We start from the raw sequence: 11,181 nt of genomic DNA on the forward strand, positions 1-11,181 counted from the left end.
CCAGCCTACTAATTCTGGATGACTATTGGAGAGCAAAGTTATACAACATACACCCAGACAATGTTAATTTCATAAATTTTCTGTTTTGAATTTCATTAAAATGTCTGTTTTGGTGGCTATGAGAAAAAAGTCCTTGAAACATGACATTATTTGGTTACACTTTATTTTAAGGTGTACTTACTATAGGGTTAGTGTAGGATTAGGTTTTGGTTGAGGGTTAGTTGCACGTAATTATGCAAAATTTACTGTTACTATGGTAAGAACATGTAACATATGTAACAAGGACACTGTAAAATAAAGTGTTACACTATTTCTACCTTGTAATAAAGTATTCTATTAGCTCTGTTCAATCCAACTCATTCAAGAAATGTACTATTAACCTTTTCTTTTCGCATATACTGTGGATGTAAACTAAATCATTCTTGAAATATCCCTGGTGAAAAAGAAGTGCAGTTAACTGTACTGAATGTGCACTTCTAGAGTACTTTAAATCCTAGAAGTATATTTTAAAAAACGTTGTACTTACAGATACTGAAAAAATAAAAGTCCACTTTATTACACTTTCATGACTAGACTTATACACATTTACTTTTCAAAAGTGCTTTTAACATTTTTTTTGGTCATGCTTTAAAGTACTTAATTGTAGGTGTTGACTAACATACTAAAGAACATGTAAACTAAATTATAATTTTTAGTGTTACACATTATTACATTTAAAGGTAATATATTTTAATATAAATCCTGCTGGAAAATGAAGGAAGCATGAAGTGCTCTGAAAATGTCCTGGTAGACGGCTGCGTTGACTCTGGATTTAATAAAGCACAGTGGACCAAAGTCCTCTTTTCTGATGAGAGCAAATTTTGCATCTCATTTGGAAACCAAGGTCCCAGATTCTGGAGGAAGAATGGAGAGGCACACAATCTTGAAGCTTGAAGTCCAGTGTGAAGTTTCCACAGTCTGTGTTGGTTTGGGGAGCCATGTCATCGGCTGGTGTTGGTCCACTGTGATGTCCACTCAACGCAGCCGTCTACCAGGACATTTCCAGAGCACTTCATGCTTCCTTCATTTTCCAGCAGGATTTGCACCTGCCCACACTGCCAAAAGAACCAAAACCTGGTTCAATGACCATGGTATCACTGTGTAATTACTGTGTGATTTCATGTAATATTCAAATTTTTTAAAATCCTGTTTTCGTGGGTTTTATGAGCTGGAAGCCCAAATTATGTACAAATAAACAACTAAATAATTGAAATCGTTTAAGTTGTGGGCTCTGAATCTATAATCTATGGAAGTTTAACGTTTAGAATGGAAACTTTTCCATGATATTCTAATTTTTTGGAAAGGGTCTGTACATTTGATAGTGCTTTTCATCCTTATTTCAAAAACAGTAATTAAGAATTTACATGTACTTTAGTAAGTGGGTCAAAAAGCACCCAAGTTCAGATAACTGCATTTAATATACATTTAAACAATAACACGTTTTACATTTAATTGCAACTAACATGCAATTAAGCATCCAAAAACATTACATTGTTCTTTTAAAGTAAATTATTTCTATAATAAGTACTCTATGCTAAAAACATTTTGAGTCAGACAATTATGAGTCAGAGATAAACAAGCCAAGCGAGTAGGCCAGCCACAAAGTATTTAATGAACTTCACTTACACAAAACCAGAAACAGTGTAGGTACAGATATTTAATTCTCCAGCCAGTTTCAGTTTGAATATGCCAGAGGTTCTCCAACTAACCTAAGAGCTCAAGCGTAATTCCAGGGCTAGATCGAGCACTTTTTCTCTAGAGCTACTACATCCCTTGATTGTCTATGCATTAGTAACAAATCCCTAAATCTCATGATACAGTCATGCATCTTCAATTAGATGTAGATAATAGACAGTATACAGGGACTAGATCATTGTTTTGTTTTTCCTGAAAAATGCAGGAAACAAAGTAGGACATAGAAAGTCGGACATAGAAGAAAAAAGCACCTGAAGAGCATTATTTTGAGATTCAAGTGAAAGAATAACAGCATCTGATTGGCTGGGTTATGGAGGAAAATTATTTATGCAGAGATGAAGTCGGCGCACATCAAAAGTACCAAACTTAAAGAAAATGACGGATAACGGCATAGGCCTTTGAGTCAAAGTTAACACTTCACCAAAACAAACAATACAAACATATGTTTGTCATATTGCATATGTTTGTCATATCTCAGTAATTCCCTTTAAGATAATACATTTACTGAATGGTGATTATATTTAAAAGGCACAATATAAAAATGTACAGGAAAAGAAACACACAGACACGCACATCTACGCAAACAAATGAAGAGTACACATTCTTAATTGTCAAAGCTGCTTGAGTAAAAATGCTTTTTCTTCAGGCTCAGTAATGTTCAGTCATCTCACAGCAGCCGGGAATATTAGACCCAAGCTGCTCGTAAAACCACCTTCAACCATAATTGAAACAATCATTTATCACTGATCAGAAATGTATTGCACACTATCACACACTATTTTCTCCCAAACACGTATGAATGAAAGAAAAAGGTCACAGGCTGGGGCCCCGTAGCTTCAAATCCATGGGTAATTTTGGCTTTATGCAAGAGGTAATATTACAAAATCCCACTCAGCCACACGATTTGCCTCAGGGGACAATAATGCAGTTAGTTCATGTGGCTCGTAACTGCATTAGACACATTTAACAGATAAATTTCTAATGGGACGTTTAATTCCAGGAGCTTAAGTTTCCCTCAAAACAACACCTTTATATGGATTTTAAAGAAATAGCTCATCCAAAAATTCTCATCATTTACTTACCCTCATGTCAATTCAAACCTATGTAACTTTCTTCTGTGTAACGCAAAACAGGAGGTGTTAAGCTGCTCTTTTCCATTTAATGAAAGTGAGTCTACTGCAATCCAAAAGTCATCAAAACAGCCTCAAATTTAGTAAGCCAGTCATTGAAAATCCTCCCCTCTGTCATAGCTCTGAAATCTCAATTGAATTTGTGTTCAGTCAGTTGATTCAGTCTCATAACTGAAATAGACTTGAGAGCTACAGCAAAGGGGAAGGCTGTTTGTGAATAACTTAAGTCATTCATAAAATAAAATAAAAGATTTAGGCAGGTTGCTCATCATATGACTTCAATCTTATAACATGGTAGACGTATTTGACTTTTTGGAGTTCGAAAGCCCCCATTCCAATTCAAATTTCATTGTATGGAAAAGAGCAGCGTAAACATTCTCCTTTTGTGCTTCACGAAAGAAAGTCAATCAAACAGGTTTGGAATAAAAGTAAGGCAAAATATGACAATTCTCATTTTTGTGTTATTAAAGGGTTAGTTCACCCAAAAATGAAAATTCTGTCAGTAATTACTCACCCTCATGTTGTTCCAACCGCGTAAGACCTTCGTTCATCTTCGGAACACAAATTAAGATATTTTTGATGAAATCAGAGCTATGTCTCACTCCTCCATAGGCTGCTATGTGACCGAAACTTGCTGGCCCAGAAAAGTCATCAAAGAGATCGTTAATATAGTCCAAGTGACTCCAGTGGCTCAATCTTAAGTATATCAAGCGACGAGAATACTTTTTGTGCGCAAAAACAAACAAAAATAACGACTTTATTCCACTTTTCATTTCCTTCTCTCTGGGCCTCGTAGTGTTTTTGCGCTGCGCGTCTGTGTTGCACGTCATCACGCATCACACACATGACCGGCGTCGGCCAATAGTGAGCCTACGTGGTGACGTGAACACAGACGCGCTGCGCAAAAAGACTACGCGAACCAACTAGAGGCCCAGAGAGAAAGAAATGAATAGTGGAATAAAGTCGTTATTTTTGTTTGTTTTTGCGCACAAAAAGTATTCTCGTCGCTTGATATACTTAAGATTGAGCCACTGGAGTCACTTGGACTATATTAACGATCTCTTTGATGACTTTTCTGGGCCAGCAAGTTTCGGTCACATAGCAGCCTATGGAGGAGTGAGACATAGCTCAGATTTCATCAAAAATATTTTAATTTGTGTTCCGAAGATGAACGAAGGTCTTACGCGGTTGGAACAACATGAGGGTGAGTAATTACTGACAGAATTTTCATTTTTGGGTGAACTAACCCTTTAATTCTTTCAAGAAAGAAGACAAAATGTACTGAAAGAAATAAGGTTTCCCTTTTTTACTCTCTAATTTGTAATATTGCCCAATTTAAAGCAGAAATTAAGTGTGTATAAAGGGTAAAAATGCATGCAGACCCCTGGAACTGAGGAAAATTCATATAGATACAGTAACAATGAAATGTGATCTATGCTAAACCCTGTAGGTACCATCTGAAGACAGATATTAAACGGGACACATCTGTGATCCGCTTTAAGAACTGAAATAAATGCATAATTTTGTTTTATGGTGTGTCCTTTAATCTTTACACCTTCTACCTATTTATTTATTATTCTCAGGTAGGTAAGGAAAGTCGAACCTGGACAATACTATAAGCATTCAAAAGATACTTACAAACTGTTCAGCAGACTTCCCTGTGGTCAGTTCCTGCTTTAGGCTTTTCAATTACCACTCTGGTAGACAATGTCTTGCCAATAATATAATATAATGTAACCCAGGGCCAAAATAGGGCCCAATTTAACAGCCATAGTGAAAACTAAATAAATCAAAAAAACAAAATTCCTTAGATGATCAAATAAATTGTTTTGATTTTATTAAATGCAATAATATTCAAATTATATTAAATGGAATATAAGGCATATTGCAGAAAAACTTACCCAATGAAAATGATGAAATCGCACTGCAGATGTAGATTGACCAATTAGGTTGATTCAGTGATGGTAACTCCGCCCACCAGTTAGAGGGAGATTTGGTTGAACTTGGAGAAAGATGTGTTTTTCCGCAGAGAAACCCTGAAAAGAGAAAATATGAGAAGTTACTGGTTAAAACCTAAATCCGAATTGTTTAGGAACATATATTGAACGAGATTTTCTGATTTAAGTGAGTTTTGTAACGAGTTATAGACTTTGAGATCGTATAAATCAACTTTATATCAGCTGCGTCATATAGTTTATATCAGCTGCGTCACACGGAGGGAACAACATTTGTTGAGTTGTTTACAAAGGAATTGGTGAGTTCAATATTCAAATTGAATAATGTTTTGTTGTTTGAAGATAGACTAATAGGCTACTGTAAATGTATTTTGTTTTGTGCATGATTTATGTTCGTAATATCACTTGTATGATGTTAACAACTAATCTTGTGATCTGTTAAGTGTACAATATTGAATTGAAAATCATTTCAAGGTTGTCATGATTTAATGTGAGTGAATTAAGTTGCTGTCCGGTTATGTGCAGGCCGGGTTTTTTGTGCTTTTTGAACAGTGTTCGAGTTACTGAATCGCTGACGCTGAACTGCGTAGTCGAGGAGAGAAACAGATGGCGGGCCACCCAAAGAGCGGAATGGACTGAAATCTCGTGGATTCACGTTGGATAAACTGGTTGGATACACCCTTGAGTTTTCTTTCACGAGTTATATTTCACAACTGAGCAGACAGAACATTCTAACGCTTGCTCACTGAATGAACTGAGCGCTTTAGGGAAAAAAGAACGTTTTCTACTGACTCTTCCGTTCCCATAGAGACTTTCATAGCTCATTCGCAGTGTATGGACATTTCAATTGTATTCACTGTTCATGTGATGTGTTCTGACATTGATATGTGAAATTTGAATCAGTTGATTCTTTTCATTTGAGTGAGGTATTACCTGCACATTTGAATTGTCTAGCATTCAGTAACTTTGATATAACCTGTGGAAAAGTAGAAAAATAGTTCTTAGTTATCAATTAAAGGGAAGGAAAGAAAAAACTAAAAATTCAGAGGATTTATACCAGTGTTTTAAAGGGGAAATTTCTCAAATTTGAATGTGATGTGTTTTGTTCTTTAGCTGTTTTTTTTCCATTCATTTCTTTCTCAATTTACGGATTTTCAAAGGGTAAAATTATTTGAAATTTGAACCTGATATTCATTTTTTTGTATTAATACATTGTTATTTTACTGTTTCCTCAACAAACATACGTATACATATATATAAACTAATTTTCCCTAAAATATCGGGTCTGTGTGTTTTCCTGCCTCCTGCGATACCTAAATCTTCTGAGGGTCAGTGATTAGGTGAAGTTTTCAGGGAACATTTATACCTGTTACTTACCCTAAACTGATAAAGTATCACACAGGTGTTACATAAAATTGGCGAGCCAGCAGCCAGGAGGCAGAAAAAAACACTAAGGTTCACATTCAAATCATATTACAAAGTATCAAGAGCTGTTTAAGACAGAAAAATACATTTCAGAAAAATGATGGAAATTATAGAGGAAAAAGGCATCAAAATCCCTAACGCGATTCTAGTTAGTGGTATAACAGAAACTGAGGTAGATGAGGAAATATTAGACTTTGTGAAGCAATATGGATCAATTACCAGAATTATTTCAATTCCTGACCCTACCACAGAGTCACAGAAGTCTTTGATTGTGGAGTACACTTCTGGCCTGGCTGTGAGAAACCTCCAGCCACTGTTGCCATATGTTCAACAGGCGAGAGATAATCCTGATGTTTCCTACCATGTAACAGCTCTGCCAAACGTTTACACTCAAAAAATGGGAAAAGATGTGACTCTGACTTACCTCAAAGATTTGAAAACTTTAGCAACACGCAGTGGAGAAGATTTTGCAGGAATTCTCAAGGAAATGCTATCTCATATTAGCGAAGCTGTAGACCCAACACAGAATCCTGAGTTAGTCGTAAATGAGCCTCATGACGCTACATCGGCTGAAAGTGTTGTTCATCCAATGGCTAACCTCAATCTTCTTACTCAGCCTCCAGTAACAACAGCTGATGCACCAATTTACTCTGTTCCTTCAAAGCCAGTTTCAGTGAGCCCTGCAACTCCCTTACTTTCTGCTTGTGATCTGAACCCTCCTGAAGTCCAGAGAGTCGTCGTAGAACACATTGTGCGTACCAATGACCTGGTTGCTCATGGAAGTTCACCCTCAAGGCTCCGAACCTTCTCTGGGCGAACTCCTCGCCCTCCTAATGAAGTCGATTATGAAACGTGGCGCTCTGGCGCTGAATTGCTCTTCCGAGACCCAACGGTTTCTGACTTCCATCGAATACGGAGGATTTGTGAAAGCCTTCTTCCACCAGCCGCTGATGTTGTCAGGTCAGCTGATCCTATGGCTTCACCCAGCGACTACATTCAATTACTTGATTCTGCTTTTGCTACAGTGGAAGATGGTGATTAATTATTTGCAAGATTCATGAATGTTTTCCAGAATCTTGGTGAAAAGCCATCTGTGTACCTCCAACGTTTGTACACGGCACTGCAAACAGCTGCACGAAGGGGTGGAATCCTCAGTTCTGAAGTAAATAAACATCTTCTAAAACAGTTCTGTAGAGGATGCTGGGATAACTCATTGATCCTGGAATTACAGCTCGAGCAAAAGAAATGCTCTCCACCAACATTTTGCAGAATTTATGACCATGCTACGGACTGAGGAGGACAAACATGCTTCCAAGAGCGCACGGATGAAGCAGTATTTAGGAACTTTCAAACAGCGCGCTGCAATACAATCCCAGACCCTCCCACCAACAGATGAAATAGCCCAACTTAATTCCGTTACCACCCAACTGACCAGTCAGATAGCTGAGCTTCGAAGTCAGCTTACCACTCTGGTATCAAACCAAAAGAAGGACAAGCTTAACCCCAAGTCAAGTGTCTCTAAGGCGTCAAACAAAAAAAACACTGAGCAGGCCAAAGATGAATGTAAGACCACAGGCAGGCACTCAGTTGCCAGACCCAGACCAGGCTATTGTTTCAAATGTGGGGAGGATGGGCATATTGCCACCTCTTGTCCAAATGAACCCAATCCCACACTAGTATCAGAAAAGAGGAGGCAATTTGAAAAACGCCAAAGAGAGTGGGAGTTGAACTTCCCTCAGTTAAACTAGGCACAGTTCCTGTTGTGGGACAAACAGGGACTGACAATTACCAGGCTCGTCCCAAACATTCACAAATGTTGATGGCTCAACCACAATCCAAGTTGCATCGTCCTCTTTTACCCAAAGGGTTAATTGGGACAAAGTGCACAGCTCAGATAAATATTGCAGGAAAGAAATGCAATTGCTTGCTTGACACAGGGTCACAAGTTACTACTATTTCTCACTCCTTTTATAATGAGAACTTGTCAGACCAGCATATTCAATCTTTAAACAACTTATTGGAAGTTGAGAGTGCGAACGGACAAAGTGTTCCTTACCTGGGCTACGTGGAAGTAACAATTACCTTCCCGAAAGACTTTGTAGGTGTTGATATTGATGTGTCCACCTTAGCTTTGATCGTCCCTGATCTTTCCCCTAATTCTCAACCTTCAGTTTTAGTTGGCACAAATACATTGGATGAGTTGTACAAGGAATTCTGTGCGCTGCAAACCTGCTACTTTTCTCCTTCATTTGGCTACAAGCAAGTGTTGAAAGTTTTGCAATTACGCCAAGAGCAGAGTACAGAGGGGAATGTTGGGTTGGTGCGAATGCCAGTAACACAGCCACAGGTGATCCCAGCTGGCCAAAGCACAGTGATTTGCGGTACCGCCACTGTCAGACAGTCACATTCAGACAAGTGGGTAATAATTGAGCATCCTTCAGTTTCCCCTCTGCCTGGAGGGTTGATGGTTAAGACTTGTGTTGTCACGCTGGGCGAGAAATCCCGCTGTCACTTACCTGTGGTAATTTCAAATCCTACAGCCCATGATGTCACAATTCCTCCCCGGTGCGTTGTAGCTGAACTAATGGCCATCCAATCCGTGCTTCCTAAAGTGAAATCAAACTGCAAGAGCGTGTCTGAACCCATCACAGCAGACAGCCTTAAATTCAATTTTGGTGACTCACCTGTTTCACCTGAGTGGAGGGACAGAATTACCAAAAAGCTGGAGAGCATCCCCGAAGTCTTTTCTATGCATTCTCTGGATTTTGGATGTACTGATAAGGTTAAACATCGAATCAACCTGGTAGATGAAACTCCATTCAAACATCGACCCAGGCCGATACATCCTGAAGACAGGGAGGCTGTTAAAAAACATCTTCAAGAGCTACTTGATGTCGGAGTTATCCGAGAGTCAGAGTCTCCTTTCTCTTCGCCAATTGTCGTGGTTAGGAAAAAGAGTGGAGATATTCGCCTATGCATAGACTACCGGAAGCTAAATCAGCAGACAATAAGAGATGCATATGCGTTACCAAAACTGGAGGACACCTTCATGGCTTTAACTGGATCAAAGTGGTTCTCAGTACTCGACCTAAAGTCTGGATACTACCAAATAGAGGTCGAGGAGAAGGACAAAGCGAAGACTGCCTTTGTGTGTCCTTTGGGATTTTATGAATTTAACCGCATGCCACAGGGAGTGACAAATGCTCCAAGTACTTTTCAACGGATAATGGAGAAATGCATGACTGACATAAATCTCAAAGAGGTCCTTGTATTCATTGATGACATCATTGTTTTCTCCAAGGACTTGGAAGAGCATGAGGAAAGGTTGATGAGCGTTCTTAACAGGCTAAAGGACTATGGTCTAAAACTAGCCCCAGAGAAGTGTGTTTTTGCACAATCCTCCGTAAAGTACTTGGGTCATATAGTCTCTGACCAGGGGGTCCAAACGGATCCTGACAAGGTGGCTGCTGTAAAAACCTGGCCAATTCCAAAAAACTTGAAGGAATTAAAATCATTCCTTGGGTTCATTGGATACTATCGTCGATTTATTAAGGACTTTTCCAAGAAGATCAGACCCCTCAATGAATTGACTTCAGGGTATCCACCAATCCGGAAAAACTTGAAGCTAAAGAATGATGCCAGATATCACAATCCAAAAGGGCCTTTCGGTGGAAGGTGGACCACCTCTTGCCAGGAGGCATTTGATCTAATCATTAAGGAACTTACTCAAGCTCCCGTATTGGCGTTTGCAAACCCAAGACTGCCTTACATTCTGCACACTGATGCAAGTGCTACCGGGTTAGGTGCGGCCCTATATCAGGAGCAGGAGGAGCAGCTCCGAGTGGTTGCGTATGCGAGCAGAGGACTTTCACAGAGTGAATCGAGGTACCCCGCGCATAAACTCGAGTTCCTTGCCCTTAAATGGGCAGTTGTCGAAAAGTTTCATGATTACCTCTATGGCAGCCCATTTACAGTGGTAACAGATAGCAACCCTCTAACATATGTGCTTACCACCGCCAGACTTGATGCAACAGGTTATAGATGGTTAGCTGCACTATCAACTTATGATTTTAAGTTGCAGTATCGGTCTGGGAAGCAGAATATTGACGCAGATGGGTTGTCCCGACGGCCGCATGGAGGGCTCTTGAATGATGCTACCTCGCAGAAGGAGCAATATCGTATTCTCCAGTTTGCTGAGAAGCACCTGTCAAGCTCTGATGGTGAAATCGGCACTGAAGTGGTACAGGCCATTTGTGATAGTCGCCTCATTCAACAGGTTGCATGTGATGCTGACCTACCTGCTGCCTTTATCAATTCATTGGCCATACATTCAGCTGCAGTACCGGACACTTATGCGAATGAAGATCATTGTGGAGGATTACCACTTATCCCACATCTGACCAACCTTGAAATCCAGAGCTTGCAATTGGCTGATCCTTGCATCGGAGAGGTCATCAAACAAATCAAAACTGGGGAGAATCCACCCCCAGCAGTAAGAAGTGCACTTCCCAGATTGCCATACCTACTTAGGGAGAGGGAACGTCTAGAATTTCATGGTGGTGTTCTGTATAGAAAGAGGCAAATAGGTGAAAAGACAGCTTACCAACTTGTCTTACCTGAGAAGCTTCAGTCTGATGTCCTCAGAAATCTGCATGATGAACTTGGTCACATGGGTATTGATCGCACTCTAGACATGGTTCGGAGCAGATTTTTCTGGCCCAAAATGGCTACTGACGTGGAGCACAAAATCAAGACCTGTGGTAGATGCATGAGGAGGAAAGCCTTACCTGGCAAGGCTGCTCCGCTTGTAAACATTACAACTACCCGACCCTTGCAGTTAGTATGCATGGACTTTCTTACCTTAGAATCTGATCGTAGTAACATAAAAGATGTGTTGGTCATCACAGATCATTTTACGAAGTATGCTCTAGCTATTC

The 11,181-nt window shown here is 39.6% G+C and overlaps 1 protein-coding gene across 1 annotated transcript; it reads left to right on the forward strand.

The window, feature by feature from the left end:
* Positions 1-4,847: 4,847 nt before the first annotated feature.
* Positions 4,848-7,772, forward strand: LOC307162949 (uncharacterized protein). Its single transcript, XM_079878719.1, has 2 exons — positions 4,848-5,118; positions 5,345-7,772. The coding sequence occupies exon 2, from the start codon at positions 6,342-6,344 to the stop codon at positions 7,284-7,286; it is 945 nt and encodes a 314-aa protein (XP_079734845.1). The 5' UTR covers positions 4,848-5,118; positions 5,345-6,341; the 3' UTR covers positions 7,287-7,772.
* Positions 7,773-11,181: the final 3,409 nt, after the last annotated feature.

This window comes from Squalius cephalus (genome assembly GCF_949319135.1).
Source record: "Squalius cephalus genome assembly, chromosome: 8".
Taxonomy (NCBI): Eukaryota; Metazoa; Chordata; class Actinopteri; order Cypriniformes; family Leuciscidae; genus Squalius; species Squalius cephalus.

Bases quoted from the DNA above. Each gene is read 5' to 3' on its own strand.
- LOC307162949 (XM_079878719.1), top strand. From the start codon at position 6,342: ATGATGGAAATTATAGAGGAAAAAGGCATCAAAATCCCTAACGCGATT.